This window comes from Megalobrama amblycephala, linkage group LG16 (genome assembly GCF_018812025.1).
Source record: "Megalobrama amblycephala isolate DHTTF-2021 linkage group LG16, ASM1881202v1, whole genome shotgun sequence".
NCBI lineage: Eukaryota > Metazoa > Chordata > Actinopteri > Cypriniformes > Xenocyprididae > Megalobrama > Megalobrama amblycephala.
In genome coordinates this window covers 41,463,690-41,483,275 of record NC_063059.1, presented here as the reverse complement: position 1 = coordinate 41,483,275, position 19,586 = coordinate 41,463,690, and the positions used below count along the sequence as shown (strand labels likewise).

At 39.1% G+C, this 19,586-nt stretch overlaps 1 protein-coding gene across 2 annotated transcripts in view; it reads left to right on the top strand.

The window, feature by feature from the left end:
- Positions 1-16,934, top strand: part of fam131ab (family with sequence similarity 131 member Ab) — a 31,518-nt gene extending 14,584 nt beyond the window's left edge. Inside the window, exons 1-5 of one of the 2 annotated variants that reach the window (XM_048161483.1) lie at positions 273-818; positions 3,395-3,488; positions 5,032-5,214; positions 10,273-10,404; positions 14,296-16,934. In XM_048161483.1, coding sequence (XP_048017440.1) covers positions 756-818; positions 3,395-3,488; positions 5,032-5,214; positions 10,273-10,404; positions 14,296-14,813 — 990 coding nt within the window. In that variant the 5' untranslated portion in view covers positions 273-755 and the 3' untranslated portion in view covers positions 14,814-16,934. Of the gene's footprint in view, positions 1-272; positions 819-3,394; positions 3,489-5,031; positions 5,215-10,272; positions 10,405-14,295 lie in introns of those variants that run through there. The other variant, XM_048161482.1, reaches the window with a different exon arrangement.
- The last annotated feature ends 2,652 nt before the right edge of the window (positions 16,935-19,586 follow it).

The window sequence follows — 19,586 nt, the reverse complement described above, 5'->3', positions numbered from 1 at the left end:
GGATAAAATAAAATTGATGAAGATAGAATAGAATACAATAGAATATACCAATATAGAATAGATGAAGATAGAATAGAATAGACGTCAGTGCATCAGAACACAAATAACAGTCTTGACAAGATGGAGAGAATAGAATAGAATAGAATAGAATAGAATAGACAAAGTCCAATAAAATATGAGTGTGTGTGTGTGTGTGTGTTTAGTATAACTTTAACTAATAAAATATATCATATATCAGATAAATGTGTATTTTATACAGTAGGCAGGTATATCCAATATTTTTATTAATATACATTTTTTTCTCATCAGTCCTATGACCCATTTTTGAGTTACGACCCACCAGTAGAGAACCATATTAACATAAATAAAATAATACAAAATAAGTAATATAAAAATATAAGCACTGTAAATTGAACAGTGGTGTGGTGCTGCAAAACAGGAGGATCTAATTGTGGATCTCATGAGAGAGAGAGAGACGGAGAGACAGGTGTCATGACGGGGAATGCAGTTGGTGTGTGCGTGTGTGTGTGAGTGTGTGTGTGTTGCATGTGCGTAATGTGCTGTTTGCATGTGTGTTCATGAGAGAGAGAGCGCGAGAGAGACAGTAACCCTGATCAAATGTGCTGCATGTGACGTCATCCAGCATCCATTCCGCCGTATCCTTGGAGAAATCATTCCATGGTGACTGGTTGCTATAGAAATGCTCGTTTCCATCCAAGTTCCAGCGGAATAACGTGGTGTGCGCTTGACGTGGCATGTCAGTGAGAACGGACTCCATGGAGAAGCTTTTGTTCCTGTGTGGAGGGAGCGGAGAGCCGGTATCACTGCTCAGTATTCATCATTCCTGCCTGTCTCTGTGTGTGTGTGTGTGTGTGTGTGTGTGTGTGTTTGAGAGGCAGATGTTTGGGAATGTTCTGAATCGGGTCTTTGGTCGTTTGCCGTGTTCATGTGTCTCTGAAGCGCAGGACCCGTGGGGTTCGTGTCCCTGCTGATCACTGTCTGTTGCTCTGATGATGTGCATGTGTATTCCAGCCTCACAGACAGACGGATGAGACTCCTGATGTCGACCTGCTCGTTCATTACTGTGTGTTTGCTGTTAGAAAACCTGTGGATCTGTGTGTGTGTGTGTGTGTGTGTGTGTCTCCGTCTCTCTGCTCAGAGGGTTGGTTTGCATGCAAATAGAGAAGTCAAGATTCAGTCCGACACTAGATTAGAGTAGAATAGTCTGTTTTGATGTTTGGCAGTCTACTCTACTCTAGTCTGCTGTTATCTGTTCTGTTCGATACTGTTCAATTCTGTTCCATTTTATTCTAGTCTAGTCTACTGTACTCATATCCATCTAGTCTAGAACTAAGTCCTCTTTTATTCTATTCTATTCTGTTCTATTCAATTTTATATTATTTCTCCTATTCCTTCCATCGAGACTGTTATTGTTATTTTCTGTTCTGCTGCACTGAGGTTCTTCTGTTCTGTTCTATTCTATTCTGTTCTGTTCTATTCTATTCTATTCTATTCTATTCTATTCTATTCTATTTTTATATTCTGTTCTTTTCTATTCAGCTGTACTCATTCTCTTCATCTGTTCTATTCTGTTCTATTCTATTCTGTTCTATTTTATTATATTCCTATTCCCCCATTTAGTCAAGACTGTTATTTTCTGTTCTGCTGCATTGAAGTTTGTCTGTTCTGTTCTATTCTATTCTATTCTAGTTATTTCTGTTATTTTATATTCTGTTTTTTTCTATTCAGCTGTTCATATGTATTCATTCTCTTCATATGTTCTAGATTTTTATTTTCTATTCTACTGCACTGAAGTTATTCTGTTCTATTCTATTCTATTCTGTTCATCTATTTTATTTTCTATTCTAGTCAAGTCATCTAGTTTATTTTCTATTCTATTCTGTTATATTTTATCTTCATCTGTTCTATTCTAACTTTCTGTTCTATTCTATCTTCTACTCTATCTGTTCTATTATATCTTCTATTCTGTCTTCATCTGTTCTATCTTCGTCTGTTCTATTCTATTTTCATCTATTGTATTCTATTTTCATATATTCTATTCTATTCTATTTTCATCTATAGTATTCTATTTTCATCTCTTCTATTATATTCTAATTTCATCTGTTCTATTATCTTTGTCTGTTCTATTTTATTCTGTCTTCATCTATTCTATCTTCATCTGTTCTGTTCTATCTTCTTCTATTCTATTCTACTTTCATCCATTCCATTCCATTCTATTCTATTCTAGTCAAATCTGTTCTATCTGTTCTGTTCTATTCTATCTTCATATTTTCTATTCTATTCTATTCTGTTCTATTCTATTCTATTCTATTTTCATCTCTTCTATTCTAATTTTATCTGTTCTATTATCTTTGTCTGTTCTATTTTATTCTGTCTTCATCTATTCTATCTTCATCTGTTCTGTTCTATCTTCTTCTATTCTATTCTACTTTCATCCATTCTATTCCATTCTATTCTAGTCAAATCTGTTCTGTTCTATTCTATCTTCATATTTTCTATTCTATTCTATTCTATTCTATTCTATTCTATTCTATTCTATTCTATTCTATTCTATTCTATTCTATTCTATTCTCCAGTGAGTGTCTGGGCTGTTTCACGGAGGTAACAGGTCACCAGCTGCAGTTTTAGTAAACAAGACAACTGTAAAATGGCAAAAGATCCTTTAAAAAGCTCCTGCTGAATGGAGTTCATTGAATTTGTGCTGTTTTCCTGGGCTTTGGCTCTTCAGGGACTGAATCTCAGCTCGGTGTTCAGTAGGGCAGTAGGCGACGGTCTGTACGTCTGCAGGAGTGTGTGTGTGTGAACGACTGTAATGGTGTTATTACCTCCAGCTCATGTAGGGAATTATCAGCGTGTATCTCGAGAGCTCTCGGGGACGGAGCTTGCGTGCTTTTTATTTTCAATATGTATCCGTTGTTATTTTGCCGCCCGCTCCATTAATTTTGCCATGACGTGTTCGCTAATGTGTTTAACCTCATACCTGCTCAGGAGGGTTCAAACACGCCACGTGCACGTGCCGACCGCGAGTCCCTGTGGATACTAAAGACACGAACGACTCGACACAGAAACACATGTGACCTTACACACACACCGTAACCTCTACAGCCTCATGGTAGGTGAAGAAAGGCAGCTTTGCTCTTGAGGGATTCTCACTTTGAGACAGAATATTGCAATATTTGGCTGCAAAATCAGGTGAAAAAAAATGCAGGAAAAACCCGAGCCACATCTACAGATCAGAAGATCAGAGACTTGAGCACTGCCGTAGCAAAAATAAATATTAAGTCTTTATAGACAAAAAGATGAGAAATGCAGAGAAGAAATCTTTGTTTTGTTTTGCTGAGCTTTAACTCAGTGTTTTGTTGTCTTCTCTCAGGTAAATGTTGAGGACAGCAACGACATGTTACCTAAATCCAGACGAGCTCTCACCATTCAAGAGATCGCAGCGCTGGCTAGATCTTCACTTCACGGTAAAAACACACAGATCACGGCTCTCTCGATTACTTTCATTGGTTTCATTGACAATAACTGTGATCCTACACCCAAACCATATATAAAGTATATTTAAATACATATGTAGAGAATTATTTGTGATAAAAATGTTTGTCTTCATAATCTGTCAATGAAATGTAATAATTAATTTGCTCTGTGACTGTCTCTTAAAACAACTTTCTGTTTTCTAAAGTCTTAAATCGCACGGGATGCTGGTTAATGTTAAAGGATTAATTCACTTCAGAATTAAAATTTTCTGATAGTTTACTCACCTCCATGTCATCTAAGATGTTCATGTCTTTCTTTCTTCAGTCAAAAACAGAAATGAAGGTTTTTGAGGAAAACATTCCAGGATTTTTCTCCATATAGTGGACTTCACTGGGGTTCAACGGGTTGAAGGTCCAAATGTCAGTTTCAGTGCAGCTTCAAAGAGCTCTACATGATCCCAGACGAGGAATAAGAGTCTTATCTAGAGAAACCATCGGCCATTTTCTAAAAAAATAAAAACATTTGTATACTTTTTAACCACAACTGCTCGTCTTGCACTGCTCTACGATGCGTCACTCATTACGTAATCACGTTGGAAAAGTCACGCGTGTTGTAGGTGGAAGTACCGCGGTAGGGTGAAAAACTCAAAATTGTCCAACATCGTTGTTTTACCTCTTTTTGTAAAGGTCATTTGACTTAGTCTTTGCACATTCACTTTGTAAACACTGGATTGGTACTTCTGCCTACGTCACGCGTGATCTTTCCAACATGATTACGTATGTGCAAGACGAGCATTTGTGGTTTAAAAGTATATAATTTTTAATTATTTTTAGAAAATGGCTGATGGTTTCTCTAGATCAGACTCTTATTCCTTGTCTGGGATCATGTAGAGCTCTTTGAAGCTGCACTGAAACTGACATTTGGACCTTCAACCCGTTGAACCCCAGTGAAGTCCACTATATGGAGAAAAATCCTGGAATGTTTTCATCAAAAACCTTCATTTCTGTTTTTGACTGAAGAAAGAAAGACATGAACATCTTGGATGACATGGGGGTGAGTAAATTATCAGGAAATTTGAATTCTGAAATGAACAAATCCTTTAATGTTAACCAATAGTCAAATACCCGTTTAGTTTATTTTAAGCTGCTGTTGTAGACGTTGCACCTTATTAAAACCTTGTCAATAGTTAACAGTAATTTAATGATGATTAATGGTAGTGTAATAAAAGTTACAGCAACAATGGAAAAATAACAATAGATTTGATAATCAAGCATCTCCACTGGGACACATTGAGGTGCTGTATTGTTCTCATAATGTAGGTCATTTGGTCTCCACAAAGATCACAAAACCTGACCCTCACACACACACCTTACATAGAGATACAAGAGATCTTCACGGTAAACACACACGCGTGCTTTACACTGCACGTGACGAGTCCTTTGTGTCGCACTGACTGACACCGTGACAGTGGCCTGCATTAGTCCTCATGTATTATGCAGCTTTCTGGTCGCTGACCCCTGCGTTTGTGTGCAGGTATCTCGCAGGTGGTCAAAGATCATGTGACGAAGCCCACGGCAATGGCGCAGGGGCGCGTGGCCCACCTGATCGAGTGGAAGGGCTGGTGTAAACCCACCGACACTCCCAGCGCTCTGGAGTCCCACCTCACCTCATACTCTCATCTGTCCGAGGGCGAGCAGGAGGCGCGCTTCGCTGCCGGTCAGTGACCTCCAGACAACCAGTCCTTATTTAATCACGTTACTATAGGGTTATGATTAGAGTTTGTTTTAGGGAAAGTTGCATGTAATTATGCATAATTTATAGTGTAACAATGACACTGTAAAATAAAGTGTTACCAAATTTTCACATTACGATAATTGCTAAAGCTTTTATCATGGTATACAGCATTGAAATAAGCTACATTTGATCCAAAGTGCGTGACATGGAGGCGCCGGTGCGATCACTTGCATTTTTTGTAATCAACTTAAAATATGCCGTCATTTTTGGCCAAGAGTAATACATAATTCTAAACTGTAAAGTTTCTTTTAATTGTGTAAACTCACAATAACAAAACTTTGACGATGAGCTTTCTGCCGTCTCAGTCTCTGTGAAGTTGAGCTTGTCAAAAAAATAAATCAAAACTCAGCATATACTTGCCTCATAGACATGAGAAATATATCTATAGAAAGCTTGAAATGTCAAGCGATTGTCAACCAATTCAAGCAGAAAACAATATTCTCAGATAATGTAATCTGTAGGAAACGTACATATAAGCGTGTTCACTACTGCGGAGATGACGAGTCAGCATCATCAACTTCATCTCTGCAGCCTGAAAACACAGAAAACATGCTCAATAAATGATTAAAATGTTAAAACAGTCTCCTTGCTGTTTTTTCACGACACGTTCATAATCATTACTTTTGCTGGTGTGCTGTGGCATGCTTTATGCGTGTGCTTGAGCGCTGATTAGGCTATGTAATATATGTAGGCAATTACAGGCTCATTATTATGATTTATATGGCTAATTAATATACACGTGCGATTAGTCGACTAATCACTTAAATGCACTAGTGTTGTCAAAAGTACCGACTTCGGTACCAAGTCGGGAATGACATTTTAAAAAGGTGACAATACCAACATTTCCCTTTATCATTTTGAGCGCTGTTAAACAGATTAGTAAACACCTCTGATTGGCCATTGTGTTCACGTGCTCAACAGATATGTCTGTGATTGGCTACAATGATCAACACTTTAAAAGACATCTTTGAGGGCCGAAGGTCAATCAGAGAGCCTATGATGACCCCTGTCCATCGGTGAAAGCACCTACAAGCACCTTTGGGCAGTTGTGGCCTAATGGTTAGAGAGTTGTAACCCGAAGGATGTGGTTTTGAGTCTCGGTACCGGCAGGAAATGTACAAACCCGATTCCAAAAAAGTTGGGACACTGTAGAAATTGTGAATAAAAACAGAATGCAATGATGTGTAAGTTTCAAATTTCAATATTTTATTCAGAATACAACATAGATGACATATCAAATGTTTAAACTGAGAAAATGTATCATTTTAAGGGAAAAATAAGTTGATTTTAAATTTCATGGCATCAACACATCTCAAAAAAGTTGGGACAAGGCCATGTTTACCACTGTGTGGCATCCCCTCTTCTTTTTATAACAGTCTGCAAACGTCTGGGGACTGAGGAGACAAGTTGCTCAAGTTTAGGAATAGGAATGTTGTCCCATTCTTGTCTAATACAGGCTTCTAGTTGCTCAACTGTCTTAGGTCTTCTTTGTCGCATCTTCCTCTTTATGATGCGCCAAATGTTTTCTATGGGTGAAAGATCTGGACTGCAGGCTGGCCATTTCAGTACCCGGATCCTTCTTCTACACAGCCATGATGTTGTAATTGATGCAGTATGTGGTCTGGCATTGGCATGTTGGAAAATGCAAGGTCTTCCCTGAAAGAGACAACGTCTGGATGGGAGCATATGTTGTTCTAGAACTTGAATATACCTTTCAGCATTGATGGTGCCTTTCCAGATGTGTAAGCTGCCCATGCCACACGCACTCATGCAACCCCATACCATCAGAGATGCAGGCTTCTGAACTGAGCGCTGGTAACAACTTGGGTTGTCCTTGTCCTCTTTAGTCCGGATGACATGGCGTCCCAGTTTTCCAAAAAGAACTTCAAATTTTGATTCGTCTGACCACAGAACAGTTTTCCACTTTGCCACAGTCCATTTTAAATGAGCCTTGGCCCAGAGAAATCATGTTTAGATATGGCTTCTTTTTTGACCTATAGAGTTTTAGCCGGCAACGGCGAATGGCACGGTGGATTGTGTTCACCGACAATGTTTTCTGGAAGTATTCCTGAGCCCATGTTGTGATTTCCATTACAGTAGCATTCCTGTATGTGATGCAGTGCCGTCTAAGGGCCGAAGATCACGGGCATCCAGTATGGTTTTCCGGCCTTGACCCTTACGCACAGAGATTGTTCCAGATTCTCTCAATCTTTGGATGATATTATGCACTGTAGATGATGATAACTTCAAACTCTTTGCAGTTTTTCTCTGAGAAACTCCTTTCTGATATTGCTCCACTATTTTTGCCGCAGCATTGGGGGAATTGGTGATCCTCTGCCCATCTTGACTTCTGAGAGACACTGCCACTCTGAGAGGCTCTTTTTATACCCAATCATGTTGCCAATTGACCTAATAAGTTGCAAATTGGTCCTCCAGCTGTTCCTTACATGTACATTTAACTTTTCCGGCCTCTTATTGCTACCTGTCCCAACTTTTTTGGAATGTGTAGCTCTCATGAAATCCAAAATGAGCCAATATTTGGCATGACATTTCAAAATGTCTCACTTTCAACATTTGATATGTTATCTATATTCTATTGTGAATAAAATATACGTTTATGAGATTTGTAAATTATTGCGTTCCTTTTTTATACACAATTTGTACAGTGTCCCAACTTTTTTGGAATCGGGTTTGTAGGTGTGGGAATTAGAATCAGAACCAGAAAATTTCTCCCAACTCCCAACCTTACCTAAACATCGTTGCAGACCAGGTGGACACTGCAGAAGTCATATGAGGCAATAAATAATCATTCTGTTGCATTAAAACTGCCCAACCCAGTCTGATTAATGGAGAAATCACTCCTTTGGTCTCTTTTTTAAGAGGACACTCGGATTATTGCAGAAGTGAAAGCAGCTTCAAAAAAACGAAAGTGTAAAAGAGTTATAGAAGTTTACTGTAAAGCAGATGTACTTAATTTTTAAGTTAACAAATAATACCTAATTAATGATGATTACTAAAAATGTGAAAGGGAAGAAAGGCCATAAATATAGCGAGCCAAGGAATAGTGAAAGTTAACAGGCTAGTGAAGTAATCAGACTTAACTCCACTTCCTTAAGAATTCACTCATTTCCTCACAATTCCCATCTGCACCTCTGAACTTCCCCAGCATGAGGAAGAGGTTAGACAGGAGCCCGTCTGCTTTCCTCAGCTCGTCTCTCTGAAGGTTACTTTCTGTTGCTCTCTGCTGTGACGAAGCGTTTTCTCTCAGCGACGGCATGATGAATTACGGGCAAACCTGAGAGGAATTCATTCACCGCTCGCTCTCTCTCTCTGTCAGTCAATGTCGTAGGATTTCCCTTTTCATAAAGTGACTAAATATTCATGTCATTTTGTTTGTCTGTGAGTTTTTTGTGTGTACAGTATATGTCCTTGTCAACGTGTGTGTTTGTCTGTTTACTGCAGAAACACACACACACACACACACACACACACACACACACAGTGACGCGGTGGGTGAAATTGAATTCTAGGAAAACTGCCAAACCTCAACAAAACTTGCTGTGTGTGAGTGTTTGCTGACGAAGCCTTAGCAAAGGGTGAAAGATGAATGGAAGGATGAATCTCTGAATTAACTTGTGTTGAGAGAGAGAGAGAGAGAGAGAGAGAGAGAGAGAGAGAGAGAATATATTCATTGATCTGTTTGTTTGAATCTGACATGTCAAATTCTGACTCAACTGATCACATTAGGGGCGGGGCCATCTGTTTGACTGATCAATGATAGACAGGGGAAGGGTTTTAATACTCTGATTATTTTTGCAGCGGCATAGAAATTGAGTTTGTTTTTTGTGAAATTAATTAATTACTTATTTCCTTACAGGTTCATGCTTGTTAGTGCTGGTTTAATGCTGGTCATCCGAGTTATTCAGATGCAGCTGGTTGACCAAAAAGTTTTTATTTTTATTATTATTATTATGCTTTTGCGTTTTTGCTATTTTATTTTATTTTTTTATCTAATGCAATTTAATTTAATTTAATGTTATTTTATGTTGCACCTATTGAGATTTTAATTGTTATTTTGCTTTATTTTGTTTCACTTTTATTGAACTTTATTTATTTTGCGCCTATTGAAGATTTCAATTACTTTGCATCTATTGAAATTAATTTTGCTTTTTTTTTTTGTTATTTTTATCTTATTCTATTTTGCACCTATTGAGTTTTATGTTATTTTGCTTTATTTTATTTTAGTTATTTTATTTTAATTGTTATTTTACTTTTATTTTATTTTAGTTTTGCTTTTATTTTTTGTATTTTTTATATTATTATTTTGCTTTTGTGTTTTTGCTATTTTATTTTTTAATCTAATTTAATTTACTGTTATTTTATTTTGCACCTATTGCGATTTTAATTGATATTTTGCTTTATTTTGTTTCACTTTTAGTTTTATCTTATTCTATTTTGCGCCAATTGAGATTTTAATTATTTTGCTTTATTTTATCTGCTTGCACTATTTTTATTTTACTTTATTGTACTTATTTTGCAATTTCACATTGTACGCAGATGTACACTTCTGTGGTACAAATATAGTTTTTGTCCTGCAATTAAACCATAGAAACAGCGAGAGCTTTAATTAGCTAATTGCCTCTATAACTCAATCACCACACATATGTGAGCATGTCTGGACAGAGCTGTGTGTGATATGAGCTGCTCAGCAGTGGTGAGGTCACTTCTTGCTCTCTGCGGACACTACTATGATGTCATAACAATTTCAGATTTAGGCGGTGTTCTATTTCGAATGACCTGTCAATCAAATGTGGGTTCTATGTGGCAGCCAATAAGAAGAATCTATCATCCTGTCTCCACAGTGACACATCACACCCTCTGCTACATTTGTTCAAATTACTGCAGTGCCTAGCAACCAATATGTGTGATCTAGTTATAAATGATGCATGTAATTTCTTTAATTGTATGTGTTTTTATCAGGGGTGGCAGAGCAGTTTGCCATTGCGGAGGCAAAGCTTCGTGCCTGGTCTTCAGTGGATGGTGACGAGTCTAACGACGATTCTTACGATGAAGATTTTCTACCTGCAAATGATCCCGTTACACAGAGCACAGGTACGCAGACACAAACACACTCTAAAATCTGATCGGCTGATCAAAGTCAGTGTTCAAAAACACATGCACACCTCTTCATGGATTTGACGTCTATATTGATGCACCAAGTTGCTATTTATTTCAATATTGTTAATGGATGTAATGATTTATTGATTTGTTATAGCATCTAATTAATATTCTTGAGTTTTGTTTTTTTTAATTAAGGCTAATGGTGCGTTTTTCTTTTTCTCCCCCCCCAAACTAAACGCAGAAACGCAGCACAGACATTATTGTCCTAGTGCCCTACTTTCATTCAGAAAACATCTCTTCCCCCCTCCCCCCCCCTTTAGTTTTGCTCTCCGCCGCTATTTGATATCCCAGCATTCATTTCTCCTGCAAGTTTAATGTGTTCTGCTGCGGCAGACCGTAGAGAGAGAGAGAGATTGAAGGGAATAAAGTTGTACCACATCCAGCTTGTTTCTTTGTACAGCTACAGTTTGCAAGTTAAAACAAAGTTTCATGGTACAAAACATTTCCAGTGCTAATTAAAGGATGAAAAAAATTGTCATCAATTATTTACGCTCATGATGTTCCAAACCCATAAGATTTTAATGAAATCTGAGAGATTCCTGTCCCTCCATTGACAGTCCACGCAACTATCACTTTGTCTCTTCAAAATCTTAAAACTAATCCATATGAATCAAGTGATTTAGTTCAAATTTTCTGAAGAGACTCGATTGCTTTATATGATGAACCAATTAAATTTTGGCTTTTATTCACATATAAACATTGATCAGCGAACATAAACGGATGCGTAACACGAGAATGAACCTCCATTGGTTCTCACTGAAGCTCAAACGTTCTGCGTAACACCAGAATGAACCTCATTGGTTCTTGCTGAAGCTCAAACGTGCTGCGTAACACCAGAATGAACCTCATTGGTTCTCGCGGAAGCTCAAACGTGCTTCGTAACACGAGAATGAACCTCATTGGTTCTTGCTGAAGCTCAAACGTGCTGCGTAACACCAGAATGAACCTCATTGGTTCTCGCGGAAGCTCAAACGTGCTTCGTAACACGAGAATGAACCTCATTGGTTCTTGCTGAAGCTCAAACGTGCTGTGTAACACCAGAATGAACCTCATTGGTTCTCGCGGAAGCTCAAACGTGCTTCGTAACACCAGAATGAACCTCATTGGTTCTTGCTGAAGCTCAAACGTGCTGCGTAACACCAGAATGAACCTCATTGGTTCTCGCGGAAGCTCAAACGTGCTTCGTAACACGAGAATGAACCTCATTGGTTCTTGCGGAAGCTCAAACGTGCTGCGTAACACCAGAATGAACCTCATTGGTTCTTGCTGAAGCTCAAACGTGCTGCGTAACACCAGAATGAACCTCATTGGTTCTCGCGGAAGCTCAAACGTGCTTCGTAACACGAGAATTAACCTCATTGGTTCTTGCTGAAGCTCAAACGTGCTGCGTAACACGAAAATGAACCTCATTGGTTCTTGCTGAAACTCAAACGTGCTGCGTAACACGAGAATTAACCTCATTGGTTCTTGCTGAAGCTCAAACGTGCTGCGTAACACCAGAGTGAACCTCATTGGTTCTTGCTGAAGCTCAAACGTGCTTCGTAACACGAGAATGAACCTCATTGGTTCTTGCTGAAGCTCAAACGTGCTGCGTAACACGAGAATGAACCTCATTGGTTCTTGCTGAAGCTCAAACGTGCTTCGTAACACGAGAATGAACCTCATTGGTTCTTGCTGAAGCTCAAACGTGCTTCATAACACGAGAATTAACCTCATTGGTTCTTGCTGAAGCTCAAACGTGCTGCGTAACACGAGAATGAACCTCACTGGTTCTTGCTGAAGCTCAAACGTGCTTCGTAACACCAGAATGAACCTCATTGGTTCTTGCTGAAGCTCAAACGTGCTGCGTAACACGAGAATGAACCTCACTGGTTCTTGCTGAAGCTCAAACGTGCTTCGTAACACCAGAATGAACCTCATTGGTTCTTGCTGAAGCTCAAACGTGCTGCGTAACACCAGAATGAACCTCATTGGTTCTCGCGGAAGCTCAAACGTGCTGCGTAACACCAGAATGAACCTCATTGGTTCTTGCTGAAGCTCAAACGCGCTGCGTAATACCAGAATGAACCTCATTGGTTCTCGCTGAAGCTCAAACGTGCTGCGTAACACGAGAATGAACCTCCATTGGTTCTCACTGAAGCTCAAACGTTCTGCGTAACACGAGAATGAACCTCCATTGGTTCTCGCGGAAGCTCAAACGTGCTGCGTAACACGAGAATGAACCTCATTGGTTCTCGCGGAAGCTCAAACGTGCTTCGTAACACGAGAATGAACCTCACTGGTTCTCGCGGAAGCTCAAACGTGCTGCGTAACACCAGAATGAACCTCATTGGTTCTTGCTGAAGCTCAAACGTGCTGCGTAACACGAGAATGAACCTTATTGGTTCTTGCTGAAGCTCAAACGTGCTGCGTAACACCAGAATGAACCTCATTGGTTCTCGCGGAAGCTCAAACGTGCTTCGTAACACGAGAATGAACCTCATTGGTTCTTGCTGAAGCTCAAACGTGCTGCGTAACACCAGAATGAACCTCATTGGTTCTCGCGGAAGCTCAAACGTGCTGCGTAACACCAGAATGAACCTCATTGGTTCTCGCGGAAGCTCAAACGTGCTGCGTAACACCAGAATGAACCTTATTGGTTCTTGCTGAAGCTCAAACGTGCTGCGTAACACCAGAATGAACCTCATTGGTTCTCGCGGAAGCTCAAACGTGCTTCGTAACACGAGAATGAACCTCATTGGTTCTTGCTGAAGCTCAAACGTGCTGCGTAACACCAGAATGAACCTCATTGGTTCTCGCGGAAGCTCAAACGTGCTTCGTAACACGAGAATGAACCTCATTGGTTCTTGCTGAAGCTCAAACGTGCTGCGTAACACCAGAATGAACCTCATTGGTTCTCGCGGAAGCTCAAACGTGCTTCGTAACACCAGAATGAACCTCATTGGTTCTTGCTGAAGCTCAAACGTGCTGCGTAACACCAGAATGAACCTCACTGGTTCTTGCTGAAGTTCAAACGTGCTGCGTAACACGAGAATGAACCTCATTGGTTCTTGCTGAAGCTCAAACGTGCTGCGTAACACGAGAATGAACCTCATTGGTTCTCGCTGAAGCTCATACGTGCTGCGTAACACGAGAATGAACCTCATTGGTTCTTGCTGAAGCTCAAACGTGCTGCGTAACACGAGAATGAACCTCATTGGTTCTTGCTGAAGCTCAAACGTGCTGCGTAACACGAGAATGAACCTCATTGGTTCTCGCTGAAGCTCATACGTGCTGCGTAACACGAGAATGAACCTCATTGGTTCTCACACGACAAGCAAACATGATTGAGCTTCCATTTACCACAACTGATGTGTGAGTTTATTAAATCAAAATTAAATCAATTTAAATTAAATTAAATTAAATCTGTTCATCATATAAAGCGATTGAGTCTCTTCAGAAAATTTGGACTAAACCGCTCAATTTATATGGATTCGTTTTTGAAGCGTAAAAGTGGAGTTGCGTAGCTGTCAATGGAGGGACAGAAATCTCTCTGATTTCGATAAAATATCTTAATTTGTTTCGAAGATGAATGAAAGTCTTACAGGTTTGGAATGACATGAGAGTGAATAAATGATGACAGAATTTTAATTTTTGGGTGAACATAAAACAATGATAATCTATTTGCCAGTCGGGTGAGGAAAAATTAACTTTTTTTTCTCTGAAAGTCTTGCTATTTTACCACGTTGCTTCCCAATACAAACATATAAACATTCTTAAAACAAACATATTGATTAAAATCTTTGCAGTGCTTTGATTCTAACACACCTGTTGTCTCCTCAGATCTGTCCTCGTACCCTCATTACCTGAGGGATCTCTTACAAACTCAGGTGTGTCAGGCTCACCTGCGGGGTCGAGGTCTGTGTGAGGCCGAGAGCGGGGTGGGAGCTGACCTTTCACCTCCCGTGGGTTCACCGGGGTCGCCGTCGGAAACGCTCTGCTCCAGCATGTACAGCTTGGACGAGAGACACCCGTTGCTGCGGGACCTCGGCCGCCACGTGGACTCGCCCGCCGCCGACCTCACCGCCAAGATTCTCGGTGCTCTTCAGGGAGGGGAGGAGCTACTGTTGGCCCGCCTACACAGGGCGGGGCACAGACGAGGCCACTCCCCCTGTTGCTTGGAAACATACTCCGAGACATTCGAAGACGAAGACACGCCTTGTAAGGACTGTGGAGGCGGAGTCTGCCTTCCGCCTGAATATTCCACGCGTAGAAAGGTGTCGGACGTGGCCTCGTCTGGCATCGTCTCGCTCGACGAGGAAGACGTGGACGCGGAGGAAGAAGAGCAAGAGGAACAGTGACGTCTCTCAGCCTGACGTGACGTGCATGTTTATTTTGGACTCCGCCCACTAATTTGCATTTTGCTCCGGGCGTCACTTGCTCTCGTGGTTTGAACTTTTAACTCTGTTTTTTCGTTATTGACTTTCAACGCGAGACTGAATTTTGGTTCTCAGGCTCTCAAAAAAAAATGCATCTTGATGAACTAAAAAACAAAAACTTATGAGGTTTCGCAAAAAGGAGGAACATAAGACTGACGTCGACCTAATTATCGCTGCATGTATTGCAAGTGCCGAACTGAACTTAAAATCATAAATGTTTGGATCTGGACGTCCAGTTGTTTAGCACGGTTTGTGGATTTGGCTGTTGTATAATCCTGCTCCTTATGTGACATCAGGCCCCATTGCATTCTGGGTCTTGATCACATGACGCCTGTTCCCTGGTCCCCGGTTGCATCTTTTGGGCATGGCTTGCTGATTACGTCAAACTCACTATCTGATCTGTCACTGTCGCTTATGAAGCGACGCACGAATGCAGAATGTTTATACCGTGACAGAAAGATGTATTTCAAAACATAGAATGCGTAAGAATACTGACGATCAAGTTATGCTTTTTTTCTATTATTATTATTATTATTATTATTATTATTATTAGGTAACACTTTATTTTACAGTATCCTTGTTACACGTGTTACATGTACTTATTATAGTAATAACAGTAAATTATGCATGATTACATGCAACTAACCCTAAACCTATAGTAAGTACATGTCATTAGTTATTATTAATCAGTACTTAATTTTATACTTAAACTGAAACAAGGACACCTCAAAATAAAGTGTAACCTATTATTATTATTATTATTATTATATTAAATTTGATTCATAGACTTGAATGGAACTTTTTCACGTTTGGTTTTATTTCTAAAAGCATTATTGTCTTAAGACGAACACAATGAATGTTTAGGAGTTGATCCAGTGTTGTGGAATCGATGTGAGTTTCGCGCCGTTTGAAGGACTTTCGGAGAGTTGCTCTATTTTTGTACTGTGTGGTTTTTGCGGTGAATTGCCTATTTGGACTAAGTGAGTAACGCTGTGGTTTGTTCACAAGATGCTTGTTGATTGCTTTCTTTCTTTCTTTCTTTATTTCTCTCTCTCTTTCCGTCTCTGAATTATCACTGTGTGATATTGTCTACATCAGGAAAAAAAAATAATACTAATGTGAAAAAGAAACAAATGGCCCTTTTTCTTTATTTGTCTCTGGAGAGGGAGTTTGTGTGCTGTATAATTTTGTTACCGTCGTACGTCCTTGTTTTGTTCTTTGCGTTCGGTAAATGTCAAGCACTCGCTCTTTTTCTATAAGGGCCACTTTTATTCTCAGACATTCTCTTGTTACCATGGAGATCCATGATTCACAAAGAAATTATGGTTATAGTCAATCAGACAATTCTGACAATCTAATTAGCCCACTCACACACACACACACACACACACACACACACACACACACACACACACACACACACACACACACACACACACACACACACAGAATATCACAGCAAAGACGCATGTTTCTTGCACTCCTGCCCTGAGTTTCCCTAAGCAGGTTTTTTTTGTTAGTTTGTGTGTAGAGTGTTTGTATAAGATTTCTCCCATTTACTCACCCTCTTTTTTCTTTCTGTAGAACACAAAAGGCTGTTTAGCTGAATGTTCATGCTGCTCTTTTCCATGCAACAATCACATTACAGTGACCAGGGGCCGTCAAACTCCAATATTTAGTGCATTATATTCAAACAAATACAAGTCATTAATAACTGAACGGCAGCTCTCAAATCTCATTAGTGTTTACATATTCAAATATAGAGCATGTCTGCCGGGTAGGTCATCACTTAACACTCTAAAAATTGGCTGAGCGTAAAACAAAAAGTAAGACTTTATTATGTTTTTATCTTAAGAAATATTTATAGTAAACATATTCAGTTCAATGCATCATAAAAGCAAATTTTTTACCCTGGCTAAACTGTGTTGTTAACTAAAACTAGATAAAATCAAAGAAAATATAAATATTAATTGAAGACTTTAAACTCAATTAACTAGCATACTGGTAACACTTTACAATAAGGTCTCCTTTGTTAACACATGAACTTACTCTGAACAATATATTTTCATAGGATTTATTAAACTCTGGTAATGTTAGTTAATTAAAATACATTGTCATGTTAGCTCATGGTGCATTAACTAATGTTAACACAGCCTATAATTAAAAACATTTATATTAACACATTTTAAAATAAATTTAAACTCTTTTCCTGAGATTTCCACTGAATTTTCCATTATTTATGACGCAACGCTTCCCCATTTACAGGATTTTCTGACAATCCGTGTTTTCACTGTTATATGCTAGGGGGTGCTATTACACATCTTCTGAAAGACAACAGAATCTCCAGATCAAAACACAGGCAAAGAAGAAGCAGAAACAAGCGATAGAAGCATTGCTGACGCACATAAATGACTGTGTAAAATGTTTTTTTTATTAAACACATTCAAGTGTTGATACATACTTATCTTGACTTGCGTAAGGCCATTTGCCGGAAGGTAGTTATTATAGTTTATAAAGTTATAAATATGGATATCTTTCTTACAAAACCCTCATCACTTCACTTCAGAAGGCCTTTATTAACCCCCTGGAGTCGTATAGATTACTTTTACGATGTATGGATGCGCTACTGTAAAGTGTTATTCTTAAATTAAACCTAAATAGAAATACAAAAAAAAAAAAAAAAAAAAAAAAAGAGAAACTAAAACTTAAACTAAATTATAATGAAAACTGAAAATATAAAAATAGAAGTCAAAATATAATTGCATAAAAAACTACTAAAATATAGCCAACTGTAATAATGGAAGTTTGAAGGCTGCATTGGGGGTAATAATGACTTAAATATTAATTAATCATATGAACTACTGTTAGGGGACTGAAAGCTTCAGTAATCATGGAAAAGAGCAGCCTGGACGATCAACAAAGTTTCACCTTTTGTGTTGCACTGAAGAAAGAAGATCATACGAGTTTGCAACAACATAAGGTGAGAAAATGAGGGAAATTTGGAGGGGAAATTATTTTTTTGACTCAAACCCGTTCCTGAAAAGATGGGCTAATGATAATCAAAGATCTGGCCACAGTCCTCTCACACTAAATGGATCTTTTGCAGTGGCTGTAAATGATGTTCAAATCCAAGACTGCACCATCTAAAACTCATTACATCACTTCCCCCCTACGGCCCAGCCACTTCCTGTCTTATGCCACATAGGGTGTTTCCATAGCAACAGCAGAGGACACAGCTGCTCATTTTGAAGACAAGAATAGTACCAGGCAAGAATGTTGTGCACGTTTGTTTTAATGGTGATATTTACCACATTTTAGTGGAATTATTGTATCTGACAGTTCAGTCTTTGAACATTAACATGAGCTAATAATCAGCAGTTGAGTTTTTATTAACTAACATTAATAAAGATTAATAATTATTATGTTCACGTTAATGCACTAACTAATGTTAACTAATGGGACCTTACTGTAAACTGTTGCCATTATTAATATTTTGAATTAATTTTTATGTTGTTTTGATAAAAATTGATATTGCAAGAAAACATCTAAGGTGTTCAAAATGTTTTTATCACGTTGCTATGCAGTTGCTAAGGGTGGTTAGAACACTATAGAGTGCAACAGTCGGGTTCCAGAAGTAACTCCATTTTCTCCATAGAAAAATAGATTTTTAATGGTAACTTAAAAACCTTTGAAGACAGCTTAATTATGAGCTACGAGGTTGTTAATTGATGGTATTTGCTTCTGAAGCCGTCAGCCTGGATTATTTCAAGTTATTTTTTAAAATAATTGTGTTTAACAGCAAAATTTGTGGTGAAAAACTACATTACCCATGATGCTGTACAGAAAATTACATCAATCAGAGTCAAAACAAGCAAAAAAATATAGCTTTTGGCACTCTCATTATGTGAATGATGTAAGCAAGATGATCTCCCTAAACTCTCAATATATATATATATTATATATATACCACCCCTCCTGTTCAGACTGCCCGCTCTAAGCGGGACGGCACGGGAGTCGGCACTCTAACAAGGAGGCTAAAGAACGCAGTCTCTAATGCACCTCTTGAGATCAAGGAAGTGAGGTTTACACGCACAGCTCTTACTGGCCTACATCCGTTACACTCTCCCCCTGAACCTTACTCCCATCCGGGTCACGGCACCAACGTAACCCCTTCTGTTCGAAGTGCCTGCTCTAAGCGGGACTCGAACCCAGGTCTGCTGGCATGGGAGTCGGGCGCTCTAATAAGGAGGCTAAAAAACACAGTCTGTAGTGCGCCTCTTGAGATCAGGGCAATGAAGTTTACATGCACAGCTCATCCGTTACACTCTCCCCCCGAACCTTACTCCCATCCGGGTCACGGCACCAACGCAACCCCTCCTGTTTGAACTACCCGCTCTATGGGAGTCAGGCGCTCAAACAAGGAGGCTAAAAGACCGCAGTCTCTAATGTCAGTCACCTCTTGAGATCAGGGAAGTGAGGTTTACATGCACAGCTCTTACTGGCCTACATCCGGTTCGGAGTTTTTTTAACTCGATTATGCTGTTCATGGGAATGTAGTTCTTTCCCTCACTAAAGCCGTTAAATTCACAGTCTTGTATCTTTGTATCAAATACTTTTTTGCTTTCAATCAAAGTTGTAATGTTGTGATTAGTCTTGTAGCTGATTGGCTTGGTTCAAGGCTTTTTTTTAAAATCC